Here is a 22722-nt window from a genome sequence, read left to right as displayed (position 1 = left end):
GCAGAACCCTGTTGCATGCGGGGCCTCTCTTCTCCGGCTTTGTGTCTTCCACCAGCATTTCTCTTGCTTAATGGTGAGAAGCTGGGCTATGGCTTCCCATTAACTTTTATCCTCCCCATAAACGGTCTGCTTGAGTCACAATGACAGTTGTTCTGCTGCCTTCCTGGGGGTTTCTCTGTCGTAGCCAGCGACACTAGCTCACAGCCAGCTGGGAGCCGCCTTGTCCCAGCCCACCAACGCCCTGCTCGTGGGCCCTGCTGTGCCTTGGAAGGAGGGAAGCTGGCTTTTATATTTTTCGCCCCCATGCAAGCTAAAGCCCCAGACTTGGGGGAGGGGCAGACGGAGAGGGAGAGACTCTTCAGCAGACTCCACGCCCAGCATGGAGCCCGCTGCCCAGCATGACCCTGATGTCATGCCCTGAGCCCCAGTTAAGAGCTGGACGCCAGACCGAGGGAGCTACTCAGGCGTCCCAGAAAGAGGGATCTTAAAAGCTGGGTTTGCATCTGGCTTCTGGCTGCCCAGAGGGAGCTCTTCCCTCCAGCACCCAGGGTGCTCTGAGAGGGAGTCTGGGCCCCACAGACCAGCCCATCCGCGTCAATAGACAATGCCAGTGACCTGGCAGGTGTGCGCCCCCCAAGACGCCGGTTCTCCCTGCCTCCCATCTTTCCTCTCTCTCCCTTGTCCTGTTCTCAAATAGAAGAAGGAGGCAGAGAGGCACAGCGGTGAGAGTCCGGTGCCAGGGTCCGACGGGAACAGAATCCTGGCTTGGCTGCTGGGGGCTCGATTACCTCCGGCAGTTACTTGCCCTCCGAGAGTCTTGGTTTCCTCATCTGTAAAATGGGTTCCTAGGCGCTTTTCTGCTTCTGGGGTTACTTCAAGGCTTTTGTGAGGAAACGGGAGGAGCTTAGCACAGGGCTTTGCAAGAGGTCTGTGCTCAACCACAGCCAGCCCTGATTAGTCCCTGGGCAATGGGGCTAAGGGAAGCGAAGTCCTAAGAGTCGGGAAGGTTTTGCTCACTTGAAAGCGGCAATATCACAGCTATATGAAGACAAGGAAAAAATCTGTGTCGGTCCCGATCCGGAACAAACCTGGCCTGCTCCCTTCTCCTAGTAGGACCAGCTGTCTCTCTGACACTAGAACGGAGTTGATTATGAGAACAGCTTACGTGTCTTAAACACTCACAGTGTCCCGGGCACCGTGACATCTGTAGACGGCATTAACTTGTTTAACCTCCCAAACAGCCCCCTGAAGAGCTTCCCATTTATGGTCCCATTTCACAGATGATAAAAAGTGAGGCACAGAGAGGTTAATGGGGACCCACAGTCACACAGCTGTGCGACAGAGCCGGGACAAAAACCCAAGCAGCATAATTTTGTAACCTCCCAGCTCTGTGGTATCTGGCCACGAGATGATCAAGATCAGTGGGCATCACCTTGACTCAGAGGCCCTGCAGAGGGGGTGGAGGGGAGGAATGCATGAGCTCTCCCTCTCTCTCAAATCAATAAACCTTTAAATAAATAAATAACTCAAATAAATAAGTAATTCTTGGTGTAGGGGCTGCTCTGAACCTTGCACAGCCTGCCCCCACCAGTCGCCAGGAGCACTGAGCTCCCCCAGGTTCTGACAATTAAGACGGTCTCCGGACAGTGTCTCCTGGGAGGCAAAGTCACCCCTGGTCGAGACCCCTTAACTGGAGCAGGCAGCGGGGGATGGGTGAGAAGAGCACTGAATTCAGAGTCAGGAGACCTGAGTTCTAGGCTTGCCTGGCGCCAACCAGCCCATCACCATGGAAACGGCCCCGGCTTCAGGTTCTTAATGTGTAACGTGAATGGGATAAAAAGGGATGGTCCCAAGACTCCCTTCTGGAAGTTTATGATTCCACACTGTGATTCTCCTTCCCAGGCCCTTCAATTAAAACTCTCGGGTTATTGGAGCATAACTTTCCGGAGATCTGCAGAGGCACACCAGCAGAGAAGCCTGGAATCTGCCGAGAGCGGTTTCACCCTCTCGGAGCTCTGGATTTGCTCCTCATTAAAGGAAAGAAAGAGGGAGAGAGAGACAAAGAAAAAAACCTGAACCTCAATACGGAGATTTCATCCAAGCAGCAGTTCCCAAGCAGATACAAGTAGGAAAAAACCACAATCACTGAACCCCCATTTCCCTGCGTTAGGAGGAAAAAGGAGCTATTGGTTGGGGACGTCTCCCCGGCTCTGTGCAATTATGAATCTCAGCAGGATTCATAATCCTGGCCCACCTAGTAGTGAAGTGTTGGAGGAGGCGTGAGGCTGGCGATGGGAGCTTGAAGGACTCACCGAGGGACGTGAGGGATTTGGGATGGCGAGGAGGCCAGGCTCCCATCTCCTGCCCAAGGGCCGGGGTGCGTGGGCAGGAGCAGGGCCGTGAGGATGGGCCTTGGGGCAGGAGGCGGCCAGATCCATCTCTGAGGTCCTCACAGCAAGCTTATGGGGGAGGAGACCTTGTCCAAGGACCTGGTTTACTGGCCGCCAGCAGGTAGGAAGGACTTTTATATTGGGATGGAGGAGAAGCCACCATTTATGGGGAAGCATCTCCATGCTGGCCTCAAGGGGTGTCATTACCTTATTCCTCATGGAATAAGGGGGCGCATGGGTATCCCCTCTTTATAGATGAAGAAGCAGTGACATACATAATTGTATAATTATAATGGTGTATAATTAACGGACTGGCCTGATGAAGGCTTTTCCCAGGGGACTGAGACCTCGAGAGACGAAGTTTGCAGGACAGACGTTCAGTGTTTCTGTCTGCAGACGCAACATGCCTCCTATACCACAGGCTCTCTGGTCGCCCCGGAGCCTACGCTCATCTTTGTATCTTGTCAAAGCATCGCACACGTGTCCTGAGGAAATGACATAGAAGCCGGGCTTCGGAGCCCGCCCAGACTGGGTGGGAATCTCTTTCCCTTGGCGCACAGAAACCAGCTTCTTGCGGCTGGATCCCAGAAGAGGACTTTTTCGGATGTGGAGGGTCCCAGGGATTGAGGAAGGTTGGCAGCAGAAGTTTGGCAGAACACCCCATTCGTGAGCTCCCCAGTGTCCCTTGGCCCCTAGGTCCCCTCTGCTTCTGATCCAAAATCCAAACCCCCAAGAGAGCTTCTGGCTGGTCCAGCTGTGCGTCCAGGATTCCTGGCTGGGGCAGGGTCATCCAAAGTGGCCACCGGGGAGAAATCCACGTGAGGGACCCATTCCCAGAGAAAGGGGCTCCGCACGGGCACACTCCAGAAGTACCTCAGAACCTCGGATGGGCTTAGCGCCAGGCACACGGCTTCTCCCCATCTTCCGCTCCTCCGGGCAAGCCCACGAGCCTTAGAATCCAGTCCTGAAAACCTGTCTCAGTTTACCAGAGCAACTTCACTCCCGGGTTCATAGAGACAGAGTTTGAGGGCAGAAATAGAGCTCTCTCTGGGAATCCCACTACCTGGGGGTTGGGGCTTGAACCAGAACCCCACAGACACTGAGCCGGAGTCTAGCCCCCTTGGAAACAGGTGCCGTCCTCCTTCGGTGGCTGATGACAAGGGTGACCTCTCACAGATGCTCCGCGAGGGCTCTCCCAGTCAAGAGAGACATCCTTTTGCACCTACCCAGTAGCTCACCTACACTGCTAGAGGGAGGAGGCGTCTTGGAGCTGGAACCCCACGCCGCCAGCCGCCATCTGGTTATGCAGACCAGACCAGAGGGAGGAGGCCTGGGGTCCAGGTTGCCGTGGAATCCATTCTTCTCTGTTGGCACCCGTCACTCCTCAACGTGGCTCCCTCCTTGTGAATGACGGTGGACGGGGGTGAGCCAGGCTGAGTCCTGGGTCCCCCGCTGGCCTCCCCGCCCTGCGCTCCTGGCAGCAGCCACACTGAGCGGCCGTGGTCGTCTGGCAGCTGCAGGAAGCTGTGACTCTGGGCCAGGGTGTCAGTGCGTCCCCTCCTCACAAGGCGCTTCTGTGAAGCAATGAAGGGAGCTTGTTAATCCTGGGGAAGCGGAGCCTGCCATCGCCTGGGCAGCTGGGTTCCTCCGGGATGAAAACAAGACCCCCAAGGGACCCCCAGGCAGGGTCACAGACCTAACAGGTCAACCGACACCCAGCGGGGCTGGGAATAGAATCGCAGCCATGCGGAGCCTCGGGGGACGAGGGCTCCCTGCATTAGTCATGAGGAGACCGTTCCATTCCAGTCGCACAAAATCTCACAGCGGCGCCTCAGAGCCAATGCATGACATCCAGTCCCCTTGCAGGGTGACGCAGGCATGCCCGTGACAGCAGCCCACAGACCTTTCCCAGCCTCCGTTCCTCCTCGCCAGGCATGCTTTCTGCCAAAACGCACTCCCTGGACTGGTCCCAGACACCCCTCCCAGCTTTTCTTGCTCGTTCTTGGAAACTCTGCGAACCCCGTACTTCCCTCAAGGCACGTGTCACTGGCTCACTTGCTTTAAGGTGATGGGGATATGTTCATGTCCCCAAATGGGCTGCAAGATCCTGCCAGCAGGACCAACGTCTTTGGGCTCCCACAGGGCTGGCATCTACCAATGAATATGAAGTAAAAGAAAAGACAACATGGGGCGTCTGGGTGGCTCAGTCCGTGAAGTGTCCGACTCTTTGTCTCGGCTCAGGTCACAATCTCAGGGTCATAAGATCGAGCCCCGCATCAGGCTCCCCACTTGGCGTGGAGTCTGCTTGGGATACTCTCTTCCTCTCCCTCTGGCTTCCCCCTCTTCTATAAGATAAATACATAAATTTTTTAAAAAGGAAAGAAGGAAGGGTAAAGGTCAAAGGGATGAACCATGTCTCTATCAAAAGAAAGACCCCCACACATCCTCGAGGCACCTCAGTGACTAACCTAGGGCTACGCAGAGAAGGGAAGAGCACATATGAAACACGTCCCGGCCACTGGCGGCCAGCGACGCCCAAGGAGGCCGCACAGGCTCTGAATCCCCACGGCCACGGAGAGGACACGGAGGGCTCTGGTCTGGTCTGAAGGCATCTCCAAGAAACTATATATTCACCCTCACAACATCCTCAGGATTTATACTCTTCTCAAAGTGCTCTGACCAGCGTGGGGCTCATTGGGCCTCCCTTTGGCTCTGAAAGATCATAAAAATATTTCTCCATTTTCCAGACGAGGAGACGCTTTCCTGACTTCGGCTCAGCAACCCAGGTCAGGTCCTCCATGAAGTGCTCTCTGAAACTCCGGCCTCCTCCTTCAAACCTCTCCCCTCAGCCGTAATTGACTCTGTAACTGGAAAGCTCCGGAATGGCAGAGGCCACGTCTGCCTTGTTCTCTTCTTATATCATTATTTCTGGAACAGAGACACACTAAAACGTGTAATGTCTTCAACTTCCTAGAAGTGGATTGATGGCTCATGGAACAGTTCAAAGTGGATAGCCCTCTTCATGGGCAGTTTTCCCTCATAGTTAGATCCGGGGACTTTGGTCCTTTCTGTCACGTGGCTCCCTGTGCCATGGAGATGGAGGGGCGCACCCATTTCTCCAGAGCATTGTCCAGAAAGAGCACACATCACCTCTACTCACACTCCATTCACCACCTCGGTCACTGTGCCTCATCTAACAGCAAACATGGCGACCCTGCGTTTCAGTAAGGAAAGGACTCGAGTGGTTAGCACCATCCCCGAGCTTTCCAGTTACCATTTCTCTATGGCAGCCCAGAGAGTAGTTCCCCAACCGCCTGCCTCACTGCTGCTGGAGAGAAACGAGCTTGTAAGAGGACACCGGAGTGTGCCAAGTGGGAAATCACAGTTACTGGGAAGTTTCTCTGGAGATAGGCGTAGAGGGGGAGGAATCATGAGGAGAACTCTGAGGGGGGATTACGGGAGCAGAAGCTGGAGAGGTGGGAGAAGTGTGGAGACTTTGGGGTCCAGGCCTGGACACCTGGCCACGTGGCCCTCACCCTGTGTTATGAGCCCCCCTCCTCAGACTCTCATGTTGAAGTCCTAACCCCAGTACCTCAGAATGTGACCTTATTTGGAGCTTGGGTCTTTACAGAGATAATCAAGTTAAAATGAGGTGCATTTAACAGGGCGGGCCTCAAACTGTAGGACCGCCGCTGTCCTCGTGCAAGGGGGAAATGTGGAGACGGACACACACACACAGGGAGAACACCGTGTGGGGCTGAAGGCGGAAATCAAGGCAAGGCTTCAGAGGCCGCGGGAAGCCAAGATTTCGGGCAAACGGCTACCGCTAGGGGAGTGGATTCCCCTCAGGGCCCTCCCTTGCCCTCCCCTATCTTGGCCCCTGGCCTCCAGCAGTGAGAAACCGAGAAATTCTGTGGGCCTGGCCACGCAGTGTGGGATACTTCGTGACTGCAACCCCGGAAAGGAGTACAGGCTGCCTGTCCGTGCTGAAACCATCTTGCCCAGGTCCCTTCCAGCCTGGCCTCTAGTCCCTCATCTGCAAACACGTCGAAGGGCAGGACACAGGGTCTCCCCACACGAAGGGCCCCTCTCACACAGCCCTGTGCTGCCTTTCTTGTCCCTCCAACCCTCATGACCCTCACCCCACACACCTCCCTTGAGGAGCGGCCGTAGCCCGCCGGGGCCTTCCAACCTCAAGTCACCCCCTGTGAAGACCGTGCAGTAGAGCCCCATCTCCCCGCTTACCCCGTGAGACCCCCACACCCGGCCCAGCCTCTTCAAACCCCTCTGCTACTCTCCACCCATACCGCACTCCGTGGTTCCAGAACACAAGGCGGGCCGACCTGTGCCCTTTCGTCCCCTCGACCCGTGCCCTTTGCTTGTGCTGCCCACCCAGGTACGCATCAGCGCCCCTCCAAGTTCCTAGCCTCAGCCAAGCTCTGCCCTCAAGCTCTCCCGCCCCCATTACCGCTGTCTTGACTGGGGCCCTGGATGGCCCTGCCTCCAGCTCGGGCCCCCCACCTTCTGGCGAAAAGCTCATCCAGCCACTCCCCTCGGCCACTGCCCCTTTGCCCAAGAGTCCAGGAAAACAAGTTTTCCTGCCACTAAAGAGTGTCAGGGACCCATACGTCTGCGACACGCTCCCACCAATCAGAACTCCTTGTAGCTCTGAGATTGCCCCGCGTCCTTCTGCCTCCAAAGTGAAGGAGATAAAGGTATGGCTGCTGACGCCGGGTGGCCTGGTTCGAATCCTGGCTAGGACAGTTAGTAGCAAATGGGATTTGTTGTCCTATCTAGCTCAGAGGCTTAGTAGGAAGGTGAAGTGAGCTAATAAGTGACAGGTGCTCCCCAGAGAGCCTGGCACATAGTAGGTGCTAAGTAAATCCTTGCTGCTCTTCTTGCCACAAGGATAATATTCGTCCCCACCTCCCCGCCCCCCATTAGCCTGGCCAAAGCCTGGCTGCCTCTTCGTTCTCCACTTCCTCCACAAGGCCTGGGTCCTTTCTAGAAAGGCCTATATCCTCCTGGAAATGTACAGCCCTTCAATCCTCCAAGCTGCTCACGCCCTTCCCGCAGGAAGTCAGGGTTAGGGTTGGGGACCAGCTGACAGACACGCAGCTCTGGAAAGACCCTGCAGGGGAAGCAGTCCTGGTGTGTCATCGGCGCCGGGACCAGGAGACACAGGCTCCCTCTGAGCTCCTCCCACGTGTCCCATGCCACTTGGCCCTTGGACCAGGGCCGGGACCGGCATGTGATGGCCCAACTCGCAGAGCACAGTCCAGCCACCTGTCCTTAATCTGGACTCGTTAGGAGACAGCATCCCAGATTATTGTCCATGGAGAAAAATAAGTGCTGTTCAACTAGTTTCCAATGCATAAGCTGATTTAGACGGGTCTGCTGGGATGTGCTGGCCCACGGGTGGGACTCACCGTCACCTCCTCGTCAGCAGCTGGGCCTCCTCTGGGCTTTTCCAGTCCTCAGATTGGCCGGGGATGGTGAGCAGGGCTGGGGCTGGGGCTGATCTACTGTCATGGGTTCAAGCAGCTTCTGCAGAGGCGTAGGTTCCCACATCTGGGCTGTTTCCCTGAGTCCCACCCCCGCCCCGGACCTCAGCTTTGGGCTCAGCCTGAACTTCAGGATGAGAACCTACCATCTAAGACACCTCTGATGCCTTCCCCTGCCCCCCGGGATGATACTCACGGTGATTTCTCCGAGTGTCTCGTGTTGTGGTTTCCCCCAGCCGAGAGCTTGCTCCGTGAGGGCGAGGACGGGGCCTCACTCAGACCCGAAGCTCCAGCACCTGGGCCACGCTTGGCACATGAGAGTGAAAATCCTGTTGGGGGATGACCGAGGCAGGAAAAACCCAGCTCAGCACCTCCTTCCACTGGGCCCTTTGCACTCTATGCTCACACTCACCCTGTCCTCGAGCCAAAGGGGCCCTGCCGTGTCTGGCCACCTTCTCTGAGCCTCCAGCCATCCCTGCTCACCCACAACTGCCTTTTCCAAGGCCTGGACATGACTTTGCCTCTGGCTTCAGTGTCAGGAGACCGTTTCCTGGAGGCTAATCTGGCGCTCTTGGCAGTTATGAGGTTGCACATCCTGACCCGTCCTGGGGAGGAGGACCAGCCGCCCACGCTGCATGAGAAGCCCCTCACGTTTGCCGAGGAGTCTCGAGAACATCACGCCAGGGAGGAACACGCGATGAGAAGTCAAGAAGATGGATTCCAGGCGCCGCCGCTCTGCCGCATGCACTCCGGGCGTCCCCCGAGCCTCTGCTTTAAAATGGAGCAAAGGAGACTTTGCAGCTAAGGGAGAACGCCTGGGCTTTCCTAATTGGACCTCTGCAGTGCGGCCTGGGGAGCAGACCTTCCAGTGTCTCTTAGCTCCTTTCTTCCATCTTCAAGAGAGTGTTTTTGCAAAGATGAAATGAGCCGGTGCATGGCACATGCTCAGCACATCACCTTTTTCACCATAGCCTGAGCCCCGGGGCTTGGAGGCAGGGGGTGTGTCTTGGGAGGCGGTCCTAGGGGATGGGCACGGTGATGGGGAGGGCAGGGGCGCCGGTGAGAGCAAAACCCAGATTAGAGGGAAAGCAAGCCAGTGCCGGGGGCGTCCCTGAGTTGACCATCACTAGACTCGGTCCTCTTGGAACCGGCCCCCAGAAGCAGGCAGCATGGACCCCCAGGATGGGGGATGGGCACTTTATCCACCAGCTCCCCTCATCCTCCTACACAAAGGCTACGAGGGGGGGAGGGGAAGGATTGTCATCATCCCTCCATGTCAGTGTTCCAGCTCCACGCATGGGCGTGACGTCCAGCTCTCCCCACCCCACCCCACCCCCACAACCTACCCTGCACCCTGGGAGAAAAGCCAGAAATGATGAGTGCAGCCGAATCGAGGTGTCTGCAGGTGACCCGTGCGTGGAGCTGGCTGCTGCATGGACAAAGGGCTGGAGTGAGAAGCCAGAAGAGAAGTATTGGGGGGGGGGGCGGTTAACAGGTGTCTGTACCCAGTGGGTGTGATGGCTGCTGCCAGTGTTAGTGAGGCTCGAGGAAGTCATACCTACGGAAATGCTTTGCACGGGGCAGAGGAGTACGGAACGATCTCCTTCAGTGTGGTCGCCCTCCACCAGTCTTTACTCCAGGATTCCCCCGTGACCACAGAGCTCCGAAGTGGCCCGTTGCGGAGCTTGTGTCGGACGCTGGCCTTCCAGAAAGGACGTGTCCAGTGACCATCTCCTCCCGCTTTGCACTGAAAATCCTACATCCCCATAATCAACCCCGCCATGTCGTGGGGGCTGCACCCCCTGGTTGCCTGGTGTGAGGGGGGGGGCGCTGGGGACGCTCCCCCAGGAGAGGGTCCAGTGCCTCCCACACGGTCGCACCCCCGCGGTCTGCACCGAACTCACTAGTGGTCACATCTGATCGGATCTGTGGTCATTCCGGAAGGACCCTCCCGTCATCACTAAGAATCAAAGATTCTGTTTCTTTTCTTTCTTTCAGTAACCCCTACCGGTTCATGTTTTGGCACTGTAGGAAATTCAGGAAAAAAAAAAAATGTAAAGAAGGAAACTTTAATTCGCTCATAACCCTATCACCCAGAGATAAAACACTGCACCTTTCAAGGATATTTCTTTCCAAATGTTTCCTATGCCTTTAGAAAGTGCTTTAACAAAAGTGGTCTAGATGTCTGTAGATGAATGACTGTGTTAACCTGGGCACACAATTTTATCTTTTCTTTTTTTTTTAAGATTTTTTTTTTAAAGATTTTATTTATTTATTTGACGAGAGAGAGCGTGCGCAAGCAGGGGGAGCAGCAGGCAGAGGGAGACGCAGACTCCCCGCTGAGCAGGGAGCTTGAACTCCTAGTTTTTCTACACAAAACAGTTCAAGAATCTTTGAGCAGGAGAGGCTCCCTCTGGCCCAGTTCCTGAGTTTTGTAGATGAAGAAATAACTCATCTGGGGCCATGTGACAAAGTAGTTTCCTGACCCCAGGAAGGAGAGGATCCCCAGGAATGTCTCAGTGCTCCTGCAATGTGGTCTGGCCAGCATGTCGTCATTTACCACCCGACATGTACCTGGCCAGGATCTCATCATTTACCCCCTCGTCATTTACCTCCCACTTAATAGATAACTTGGCGAATAACCTGTTCACGGAGAGAGCGCACATGTGAAGTGGATTGGAAATGGTCTTCTCTTACCTCTTGTATCAGCCATTCATTTTCTCCCTATCGGATGCACTGGGCCAACACTAACAAAATTAAACTTGACAGGAATAAATGTGAAGGCCCTAGGAATAAACATCCCATTCAACAAAAACAACTTGGGGGCGGGGGGAGGTGTTCCAGTTCTTGAGAAAAACTTATGAGAGCCCGAGTTGACACCAGGTCCCATTAACAGAAGCATAGAGTCCAAAGGAGAGGAGGGGACAGCTCTGCTGTGCTCTGAAACATTGGGTTTGGTGGTGGGAGCCGAGAGATGGAAGCTGCCCCAAAGAAGGGAGCTAGGCTGGAGATGTCTCTTGGAACCATCAATAAAGAAATGACTGAAGGAACTAAAGATGTCTGACCTAGAGGTGACATTCATTTAAGGGAAATACGCAAATCCTTGACTCTAGGGGAAGGGAGCAATCTCTTTCACTCTCCATACACCAATGACAAGTGGCGCCTTCTTCTCCACGACTAGGTTTGGGGATAAGGTTGACGGGGATGGGGGTCAGGTATCCTGCCTGTTAATAAGGTTGCTAGGGGAGGGGTCTGGTCTCAAATGTTGGCAGGTGGTGGGTCATTGCTTGTCCTCAGCTTCCGGCCTCACCTGCAAATCCTGGGCAGCTAGAAAAGTAGCTTTGACTTCCAACCTGTCAGACACATTCAGTGATTCGAAGGTCCGAGCATGGCCAAGGGATTCTTTCATTCCTAGAGCTTGTGAGTAGCACCAGTGGAGGGAGGCAGGAACTTCAGGAAGTTCAACGTTAAAACTGTTTAAAAATGGAATGCCTTGGGGAGGTGATGAGGTCCCCGTGGCCGGCAGGTACCAAAAAGTAAGAGAATCAGGAGAGGATCTGGGACCCCGATGGGGACTGGCCAAGGTGCTTTGGAAGCCTGGGCCTGAGAGACCACAGGAGTTTCACTCCAGAACAACTAACAAGGAGGTGCCCAGTGAACCCGACTTCTTAGTTTTGCCCACACTCCCACAGCTGACTGAGGAGCCGGAAGATGGAACATGACCTTGAGCAGGGCGCCTTCACCTTTCTGTAGGGCTGCGGTGCCCCCTGGGGAGTGAGGGAGGCCACGCTGCATTTTTTCCCACACAGCACAACACGTGTATGAGCCTCCTAGGTAGGGCCAGCGTGACGAATTGTCACAAAGTGGGTGGCTGGGAACAACAGAAATGTCTTGTCTCCCAGTGGTGCAGGCCGGAAGTCTAAAAGCAAGGTGTCAGCAGGGCCGTGGCCCCTCTGAGACGTTGGGAGGATCTTTCCTTGCCTCTCCCTAGCTTTTGGTGGTGGCGGTTAGTCCTTGGCATCCGTCGGTGTATAGACATGTCACTCCAGGATCTGTTTCTTTCTCCCCATGACCTTCTCCCTTGTGTGTATCTCTTTCCACAGTCCCCCCTCTTTTTTTAATAAGGACACTGGTCCCCAAATTTAGGGCCCACCCGAATTCAGGGTGACCTCATCTTCACTTGCTTAGGTCTTTAAGACCCTATTTCTTTTTTTTTTTTTTTAAGACTTTATTTAGTTATTTGGCAGACAGACATCACAAGCAGGCAGAGAGAGAGAGAGGAGGAAGCAGGCTCCCTGCTGAGCAGAGAGCCCGATGCGGGGCTCCATCCCAGGACCCTGAGATCATGACCTGAGCCGAAGGCAGAGGCTTACCCCACTGAGCCACCCAGGCGTCCTATTTCTAAACAGAGTCACATTCGCAGGTACCAGGGGTTAGGACTTTAGTCCATCTTTCAGGGGGACATAATTCAACCCCCAACAATGCCCATCCCTTCTGTCGGTGGATAAGGGCTCAAAGTGGAAGGAAGGAAGAAAGGAAAGAGAAAGGAGTCGATGCACAATGCACGTGTGTATTCAACGTCCCTGGGAGCGTAACAGGACATGGTAGGATTCCCAGTGTGTGCACACGGCCCCAAGAAAGGGATTCTGTGGGCCAACTGAAATGACAAAACATGACTGTGGGTGGCTATGCAACCATGAAAAAGAATGGCTTTTAAAAACCGTCGATATGGGGTGCCTGGGTGGCTCAGTGGGTTAAAGCCTCTGCCTTCGGCTCAGGTCATGATCTCAGGGTCCTGGGATCGAGCCCCGCATCGGGCTCTCTGCTCAGCGGGGAGCCTGCTTCCTCCCTCTCTCTGCCCGCCTCTCTGCCTGCTTGTGAAGTCTGTCAAATAAATAAATTTAAAAGTCTTAAAAAAAAAAAAAGTTGATACATTGGACAGTGTGAGTTCTATGTACAGATTCTATCAAATATTAACTCTCTCTCCTAAATGTAGAGTTGAGGGCAGCAAGACGTACTACAGGAGCATTTGGAGCAAAGATATCCGTATGCAAGCTAACAGGTCAAAACCCGAGTGTTGTTTTCAGGTTGAATATGTAAATATATTTCTTTCCTCGTTTCTACCAAGGGCATGTTTTCCTTTCACGCTGTCCGTGCCGGAGCGAGCTTCCTGGCCTAGATGCTAGGATTTCCGGCTAGGATTTCCAGCAACTGTTGGATTCGTATCAACTTGTTGTTTTTTATGCAAAATAGACAAAAGTTTTTTCTAGAAGTTAAATCTATAGGTACTGGCCTGGAAGGATGTTTGTACATATGTTAAATGAGAAATGCAGGTTATGGATAGACGCATAAAGCATAATTCCACCCAAAAAATAGGCATCTTCAGGACACCTGGGTGGCTCAGTGGGTTAAAGCCTCTGCCTTCAGCTCAGGTTATGATCTCAGGGTCCTGGGATCGAGCCCCAAATCAGGCTCTCTGCTCAGCAGGGAGCCTGCTTCCCCCTCTTGCTCTCTCTCTCTCTCTGCCTGCTTCTCTTCCTACTTGTGATCTCTCTGTCAAACAAGTAAATAAAATCTTTTTAAAAAAAATAGGCAGGGCACCTGGGTGGCTCAGTGGGGTAAGCCTCTGCCTTCGGCTCAGGTCATGATCTCAGGGTCCTGGGATCAAGCCCCGTATCGGGCTCTCTGCTCCGCAAGGAGTCTGCTTCCTCCTCTCTCTCTGCCTCTCTGCCTACTTGTGATCTTTGTCTGTCAAGAAAATAAAATAAAATTTAAAAAAAAATAGGCATCTTCGAAATCACTTTTAGGAGTCCCTAATAAAACTAACCGATCATGTGACTCAGCAGTCATACTCCTGGGCATTTATCCCAGAGAAGTGAAAACTTAGGCTCACCTAAGAACTCGCCTGTGAACGTTCGCGGCAACATTATTAGAAATAGCAGGATGTCACAGCTGTAATCTCTTTGAACAGTCAGATGTCCCAAACCTTGTTACCTCCATACCGTGGCATAGCGCTGGCCAATAAAAAGAAAGTGTTTATACACATGTTTATACACAAAGTGTTTATACACAATGTGGATGAACCTTAAGAGAACAATGCTGGGAGAAAAGAGCCAAAGGACATTCTTGAAATGACAATTCTGTGCAAATGAACAGCTTGGCAGGTGCCGTGGGTCAAGGAGACGCCGGGAAGGCAGGAGGAAGGTGGTACTGGAAATCTCTCTCTCTCTCTCTCTCTCTCTCTCTCTCGACTGTAGCCATGTCAGCATCCTGGTTGTGAGACTACGATTTTGCAAGATGTGACCGTTGAGGGAGACTGGGCGGAGGGTATATGTATTATTATCTCTTACAACTGCCCGCAAATTTTCCCATACCTCCAAGCAAAAAGTTCAATAAAAAAAAAAAAAATGGGGAAACTCATGAAGGTGGACACATGCCGGTGCACACAGAGAGGAAGACGTGGGGACACACACCTCGTTGGCCTCTAGAAAACGAGTCTGAAGAGACATTATTTACTTTTTCGTTGTCAACCTCTGACTATTGGACTTGTTTCCAACAAGCACATGTGATTTGGTGATTTGGTTGAGGCCCATAAAATGACCCAAACAAGGTGAGTGGGGAGAGGGAAGAAGGGTTGAGGGTTTGGCCCGCCTCGCCCATCTGGAAAACACCCTGTGTTTCCACAAACACCCCGGCTCTGGGCTCCCACAGCCCGGCCTGAGAGGAAGGTGTGGCTGGTCCCCTCCGGCCTCCGTGGGACCCGTTGATGCCCACCCTTGTGCTCTCTCCTCTCACTCACGACCTCTCGTGCTTCTCCACCGACCCAGGGGCTCAGGGAGGGGTCAGGACCCGCGCAGTAAAGGGTTGAAGGTTTCTGGGGCCAGCGGCAGCGAGCCTTTCCCGAGCCGTCGCCGGGACCCAGGAACATCTGAGGGCCGTTCAAGTGTTGCCCTTCGTGATTCTTCTGACATCCCTAGCAGACAAAGCATGAAGTTGTTCCCATTCTACAGATGAGGACGTGGAGTCCTTCTTGCTTGGCTCAGCACAGCAGACACTGTCAACCCCTATCCCACTCAGGGCATGACCTCTGAGACCCACAGTCTGTCCTCCTACTGCTCCCTGACCAAATCCGGCCCACCTACCAGTGGGTCCTCGAGGGCTCTGGGCCTTCGGGAAGCGGGGGTCCTCCCCCAGCTCCCCGGCTTTCTGGAGGCAGCAGCTAAGGCAAAGGGGACAGCGTGGGGAGGCCGCCGGCGAGCCGGCTAATTGGGGCACAGGTGGAAGGGCAGCGTGCCCCGAGCGCGTCAGGGGCGGCTCTTGATTGGAAGCACCGAGAGACGGATGCTGGGCTGGCGCACGCCCTGCTTCTGACTCTGCCTCCGACTGAGAGGTCAGGCTGGGCTGTGCGAGGCCAGCGGGATGCTTGGCAGCAGCTGCAAAACAAGAACTGGCCCCGGGGTGGAAACGGCCCCAGCCCCATCCAAGCAGTGCTGTCAAGACGAGCTCCTTGCCGAAGAAGGGAGGCCGAGCTGGGCGGCCGAGCTGGGCGTGAGGGGCTGGGCTGGCAGGGCAGGGCAGGGCAGGGCCTGACACCCTGGGGGCCCCGCTCTCCACCCGTGTCCACTTCTGTGCTGGCTGTTCCCAGACTACAGGGGAGCAGGGGCCAGAAGAGCAGGGCAGAAGCTTCTGGAAGGAAGGCCTGGCCTCTCCTCCTGCAGTTGCAAAATTACCCTGGGTGTCCTGCCTCCCCCTCTGCGGAGGCCTCCTCTTGGAGCCGGGAAGGGAAAGCAGGCAGGAGGTGGTATCGGCCTTTCTGGAATGTTCTCCGGCTCCGTGTTGTCTTCCCGCCATCATACTGAGTGAGGGGATCGGAATCACGCTGCTCACTGCAGATTCGGAGTGTACCTTAGCAGGGATTTATGAGTGTTTAGGAGAGAGGAAAGACACAGACATCTCAGGGTAAGATTTCATCCCAACTCATCGGACCCTGAGCTAGACCCAGACCCAGACCCAGACCCAGACCTTGCCCCACTATGGCCCAGCCCCTCCCCGACAGGGGTTCTACTGAGTCCGGCCACAGAGCTTCCCATCACTTGCTGGGCTTGGACCCCAGCCCTTGCTTTTCTCGGCTTCCTCCTCCACCCGGAACGACCCCTCTCACGGTTCCCAGGGGCAAATTCTTTATCATTTTTCGAGATGGCTCTGCAGTCACCTTGGACCAGACGGGCCAGGGGATCCGATGGATCGAACGTCCTGCTTGCCCTGAGCAGCTCAGCTCTTGTCCCCGCATAGTCATTGATGGTGGGCCTTTCACACTTGCAGGTGCCCAGACGTGGACCATGACCAAGAGGGTCCTGTCCTGGGCGCTCGTCCCTCTGCGTGGTCCTTCTGTGTGTGTGCCCACTCCCGCACAGACCAGGGATGCCAGAGCGGGCCTCTCTCCTCTCTCCATGCCCCGGGCCTGCCCCAGAGCCTGGCACACACGCCGTATACGAGGCTGGAGGGAGCGGCTGCGTGAACCCGTGCCCCATGCAACATTTACCATGATCTTTCCCTCTTGCTCTCCCCAGGAATCTATAAAGGCCACTGCTTCCGGATCAATCACTTCCCAGAGGACAATGATTATGACCACGACAGCTCCGAGTATCTCCTTCGTAAGTGTCAGGAATCTTTCGCTTCCTTGGTGTGTGTAGGGGAGAGGGGGTTGCTACGGGCGGAAAGCCTGGCCCCATGCGCATAAAGGGTATACATCCTCCGAAGGCTCTTTCTCTCCCTTTCCGGTTCAGAATTCTTAGTCCAGAGGATGGACTTTGGTCCGACACTGCCGTGATGGGCTGAGTCTCCCAGTGGGCTTCCTTGGTGGGTAGGCCCACGTCTGGGGAGACTGAGGCCGGTAATGGTGTGGGCGTCCCCCTCCCCAGGGCGGCTGGTCATGACTAGTTCCAGAGTCACCAATTGCTGCTGCTGGGCCCGGGGCAAGGAGGTTAGACAAAGGCTTGCCCAGGCAAGCATCCGGGGGGTGGGCATGATAGCCTAAATACATTGCACTGCCAGCCTTGGGCCTGCCCACCCCCGCCCCACACACCCAGCATTCTATTCTGGAAAATTCAGAGGAAGCGGCATTCTCAGGCTGCCTGGGGGAGAAGGCAAAGGAGGGGTGGCCGAGCCGGCTCTGATGTCCACGCTCACGACACCAGCTGGGGGAGCCCCCGCCTATGCCCAGGCCCTGTGGCCGGGTTAGTCCCCCGACGGGAAGTCACAGCATATGTTGGACAAGGACAAACCCCGTTCCACACCCTAAAGCTGGATCTCCCCGCCGGGCCTGTGAATACCTCCCTGGGAGGAAGGATGAGGCTGCAGCCAGGGAAGGGCCCAGAAATGGAAGAAATGCCCGCTTTGAAGCCACTTTCCCTTTCCCATTAGCTAAGACACACACAGAGCTGCTCACAGCACCCCCTCGGGGGCCGGGGCCCGGCTTCAGTTATGGAGAATCGATACCAGCGTCCTCCAAGAGAGCTCAGTCTACTCTGCACCTGCTTATGGATCGTTTTTCGTTTTTGTTTTTCCTAAGAGAAAGGATTTGGGTTCTGAGTCATCCGGGGAAACAGTCCAGCGTGCCGTTCCCGTGGGGTCTGGGGAAGTGCTGGGCGGCTCTGGCTGAGCCCAGAACCTGAAAAAATTGGGGGCTAGATCTGCCTCCCAAGATCCCTCTGTCACCTTCTCTTCCTCCTCTTGCCGCTCCTTTCTTTCTGCTTTTGGGGGGAAAACACGGAAGCAAGCAAATGATAGTCCACAGGGCCGCCGCAAATGGCCATGCAGCTGACGCACTGCTCAAGGAATGCCACGTACATAGACTGTGGCATAAATGACACCCTTCAAGTTGTACAGTGCGTGGCCTGCACAGCCATCCGGGGCGACCCCTGGTGCTCAGACCGGTGGGGATGGCTCAACTGGAAATGAAGCCCGACTCAGAACCTGCCATTCTCTGCCCTACTCAGGGCACTCAGGCGGTTCTTAAGGCTCTGAGAGCAGATTTGCCCCCACTGGGGGTGTGAGGAGCGAGGCCTGGAGAAACAAAGCATCCCCTCTCCTGTTTCCCCGCTTGAGCTTACTTGAGGTTATGGCCGTTGGCGCTGGCTCTTCCTCTTTACCTCCCTGCCCCTGTCTCCTCTTCCTGCCCGGAGCCCTGCAATCTCTTTCGACCCAGAGACCGGACAATGTAGCTGCTTGAGGTCCCAGCAGGAAGCAGACTGGTTTGCTCAGATGGGGTGGAGAAAGGGGAGCTGGTGAGGGACTGTTTACAAAGGGGTGGGCGGGCTTAAAGGAAACTGGCAGGGATGGTGAGACCACCAGCACGGCAGCTAGGGGAAGCCCTTCCCCTCCTGGGCCGAGCCGGTGAGGAAAGCAGGTATGGGAGCTAGGAAGGGGGACGCTTGAAGACAGGGCTGCCTGGCAGGAGCTGTGGCTTTTAGGAAGGAAGGAAGCTAAGCGGGGGAACACTCCCCTGCACTCTCCTCCCAAAGCCAGAGGCAAGGGAGCCGCATATCCCGTGCATGGCTTGTGCCTCCCAGGGCCCAGGGCAGGATGCCAAAGGTTGGAACAAGGATGCGGAGGGGTAGATCAGGAATGTGCTGCCCACTCTCCCGTCCAGCTTCAGGCTCCTGCTGTCCTCATACTCGGCCAGGGTACCTGAGGTTGGGGGTCAAAAGGACTAGGAGGGGCCTAGCAGCAATTTTCCCAGATTGATGGTGACGGAACGTCAACGAAAGCTCATTTGGGAAGGAAAAGCGTTCCTCAGGTGTACACAGTGCGGGGAGCAGCGGGCTCATTAACAAGCCCAGAGATGCCCAAGGATAAGAAGAAGTGATGGCTTTGGGCCGGCAGCTCTAGCTGCTGCTGGAACTGGGGCAGAGGGCAGATCTAAGGTGTTTTTCCTCCTTGTTGGAAACGGTCTGCGGAAACAAGGAAGCGGTCTTGAAACAAGGTTCAGAGTGCAGGTACCTGGGAGCTTCAGCCAGAGGAAGGAGGCAACCCCTGGGGACAAGCCAAGGTTATGGTCACTGTCACTATCCCCCCGGATTCCCAATATTTGGTCCTCTGGTCCCCAGACTATTGTGATCCCAAAAACATATAGACGCACAGGAGAGAGAGAGAGAGAGACAAGGGTCACGAGAGCTCATTTCATCACCCATTTAACAAAAAGTGATTATGGGCCTATGTGCCAGGCACTGTATTAGGCACGTGGGATACTGCAGTGAGCACAACAGCGCTCTGTCGTCCTGGTGCTAACATTCCAGTGGAGAACAGGGGGGTCTGAGAAGGTCACAGAAGGTACCATGATGTCTGCCTGTGGGAGAGCCTGTTGGGGTGCAGCTTAGCTGTCCGGGCGTGGGGTGTCAGCCCCAGCAGGTCCGAGGCTGTGCTCCTTACACCGTGTCTTCAACAAGTCAAGAACAAGGTCAGCCTTCAGGCCGTGTGCTCTGAGGTCTTCCAGAGAAACCGGGCTCATACGTTGAGTTGCATAACTGTCAGAGGGCTTCCTCCCAGCCTTGGGGCTCTGGCAGTGCCCACACTGGTTGATAGACCCACAGGCAGGTGTGGAGAGGGTCACCACCCCACACCCCGTCTGCCATGTCTCTTCCACCAGCTCCACTAGACCAACCATAGAGATTCCCATCCACCCTGCCCTGTGCCTGGTGCCCTTTCTCCAGGCTCCGCATTTTCCCAGCAGGCAGCTGATTTCTGTACTAAACCCATGTCAGGCCTTAAGAGCGGGTATCAGAGCTGTTGGGAGGCCATGGTGTGCCTGCAGGGGAGTTAGAAGGAGGTGGCCATCCTCTAGAGAGACAGGGCTAGCTTTGGCTAGATTTGGCTGTGACGCGTGGGCTGGACCTCAGCCCCACTTGTCCCTCAGCTCTGTGCAAGACCCAACTCATACCACCGTCCACAGCGACCCCAGCTGGTGTCCACACAGCCAGAACTCAGGGATGAGCCTATGCGGCAAAGGATAGTTATACACATGACTTACCTGGGCAGGGTGGATGTCTCGGAGCCAAGTCGGACCTCAGGGACCTTGGAGGAACCAGGCTTCCTCTTCTCCAGCCTCCAACCTGTCTGCAGAACGAGGATGTCTAAGGGGAGCTGAAATCAGATTTTTCTGGTCAGCCCGGCTCAGAGGCATGTTTCCCAAGCCCACGGGAAACCTCCTCCCAGAGCCTGTGGCCGCAAGAAGGCAGAGGAAGGAGGAAGAGGAGGTCCTGGAGAGAAGAGCTTTATTTAATGCCCCCAACAAAGCCCCCTCTGTGAAGCAGGGCACACACTGGTGGGCTTACAAGGAATGGGACAAATGCTGCCTTCAGAGGCTGAGAGGCCACAGACTCCCTCAGCTGGCTCAGGAGTTGGCGCCTGCCAGGGCTCCCGGGCTCACTGTCCCCTGCTGGGGCCACCAAGTGTCCCTGAGGCCAGGATTTCTCCTGGGCTGGGAGGTGTATCAGGCAGGTGCATCAGGCAGGACAGCTCGGGGCCCCTCCTGTCCTTCCTCCTAGCCAGACACTAAGGAAGAGGGACCCAGGTCCCCAGAGCCCTTTCAAAATGGAGAGAGTGCATTCTTTGCCTAGGGCCACCCAGGATAAAGTGCCATGAGCTGGGTGGCCTCAAAGGACAGGAATTTACTCTCATGGGTGTGGAGGCTGAAGACTTCAAGGGGTGCTGGCCCGGCTGCACTCTCTCCACAGGCCCTGGGGGAGAAGCTGTCCTTGCCTCTCCAGCGTTTACGGCTCCCGGCTGTCGTTGACCTGGGGCTACTTTACCCCTTTCTGTCTCTGTCTTCACACGCCTTCTCTCCCAGGTGCCTTGTCTTCTGCTTGTCTCTCTCCCTCCTCTTACAAGGGTACTTGTCCTTGAACTTGGGACCCCCCCTCATCTAGGATGGTGTCCTCTTGAAATCCCTAATTTAATCACAGCCTCAAAGAGCTTGTATCCAAATAAAAGTCACATTTGTAGTTTCCCGTGGGTGGGACGGGGTCATATCTGGGGCCGGGAAGGATTCAACCCCCACAGATAGGTATGACTACTCTCCCCGGGTTATAAAGGAGGGGACTGCTGTTGTCAGAAGTCCATGGCCCTGGCCATCCCCCTCATCGGGGGCGGAGCAAATGTGCAGACCAAGCTCCGCTGGGTGGCAGGGTCCGCTCGTGTCCCACTCTGTGTAGCTACCCCATCCCCTGTGACCTCGGGAGGTCCCGTGCTTCTGCGTGTCACCTGGGGTTGAGGACAGTGATGAAGAGTCCAGAGAGAGAAGCTCCCCTAGGAAGGGTGTGCTACGGCCAGGCCCTGTGCTAAGCCCCTTATTCGTACAAAACCAACCGTCAAGTGTAGGTACCACTGTGAGCTGCTTTCTGGAAATGGGCGAGCTCCGTTTTAGGTGAAGTGATTTGACCCAAGCCACACAGCCAGCATGTCGCAGAGCAGACTCAGGACCGTCTGATGCCAAAGCCTGTGTTCTCAGCTACCCATCAGAGCGGCCTCTTGTGGACACCACTTCCCAGCCTTCCAGAGGCTTCTTAGAGATGGTGCCCGTGAAAGGCTCCGTGGACTGTGAGGTCTCATCTGAACAGAAGGCAGACGAGCCTTCTCATGACTCTCATTGCAGCTCCCAGATGTCACTGAGGGGCTCTCCTGCCTGCAGGCTGGCAGAAGTGTGACCCACACCCAGGGAGAGCCTAAGCGAGCCACGGGCAGATGTGACTCCAGGCCACCTGGCATCCTGCAGGGAGTAACCAGCAAGCCTGGGCTATCCCTTGAGTCTGGCCCAGCGGCACCCACCTAGCCAGCTCCCAACCCACCGTGGTCTCCAGGGCCTGATGGGAACCTTCAAGGTCAGGGGAAGGGCCCCAAGCTTCAGGGCTCCTGGCCGGTGCCCATGGCGACGCCCAGGACAAAAGCCCCTCTCACTGCCCTCCCCTCTGTCTCCTGCCCAACCCAGGCATCGTGCGCGCCTCCAGTGTCTTCCCCATCCTCAGTACCATCCTGCTGCTACTCGGCGGGCTCTGCATCGGCGCTGGAAGGTTCTACAGCCACAAGAACAACATCGTCCTCAGCGCGGGCATCCTCTTTGTGGCCGCGGGTGAGTCGCCAGCTCTGTTCCCCCGCACCGGGTCTGCGTCCTGGTGCATGCATGGGCCTGGGGGAGTGTGGGGGGCAGGTGTAAAGTTATTTCTCGAAATTGATTTCAGGTGTCCAAGTGGGAGGGGGCTGGAGCGGAAGTGGGCAACAACTGCTCAAGGGGCATGGGGTCTCTGCTTGGCGTGATGAACAATGTTCTGGACCTAGAGAGCAGTGGTGGCTGCACAACATTCCAGAGGATTCTAAGCCATGAACGTGTGCACTTTAAAGGGTTAATTTATGTTCTGTGAATTTCACCTCGACCAGAAAGATTAATAAGTCCAAGTGTGCAAAGTGCTCCAGAAGGGCAGGGCTGGAGCCTCAGAAGCCTGTGATGGGGAAGCCCGGCTGAGTTGGTGGGGGAGACCGGGGGGCACCAAGAGGGGCTCAAGAGAAGCCAGGACCTGAAAGAGCCGACCAGGTGAGGACAGGGTGAAGGGGGTACGTTACTGGCAAGGGTGCACCTCGGAGCCACCCTCCACGACCCAGTGAAAACCCACAGAGCCGTGGGTGACCGCCACGCTCCCCCAGCCTACCTGGTCCCAAATGACTTCATACCATCCCTCCTCTTGATGGAGACACCACGACTCATGTCTCACCACTGCAGACCTGGCAGAAGTCTGGACCGGAAGTGTGAGCCCATACACAGTCCAGGACCAAACCCT

The 22722-nt window shown here is 55.5% G+C and overlaps 1 protein-coding gene across 1 annotated transcript in view; it reads left to right on the top strand.

Moving 5' to 3' along the window:
* The window catches only part of CACNG4 (calcium voltage-gated channel auxiliary subunit gamma 4), a 57922-nt gene that overhangs the window by 30785 nt on the left and 4415 nt on the right, over positions 1-22722 (top strand). The window contains 2 exon segments of the mRNA XM_032321782.1: positions 16465-16548; positions 21879-22019. Coding sequence (XP_032177673.1) covers positions 16465-16548; positions 21879-22019 — 225 coding nt within the window.

The sequence above is a fragment of the Mustela erminea genome, chromosome 18 (assembly GCF_009829155.1).
Source record: "Mustela erminea isolate mMusErm1 chromosome 18, mMusErm1.Pri, whole genome shotgun sequence".
NCBI classification, from domain to species: Eukaryota; Metazoa; Chordata; class Mammalia; order Carnivora; family Mustelidae; genus Mustela; species Mustela erminea.
This window is presented reverse-complemented; position numbering and strand designations above follow the sequence as displayed.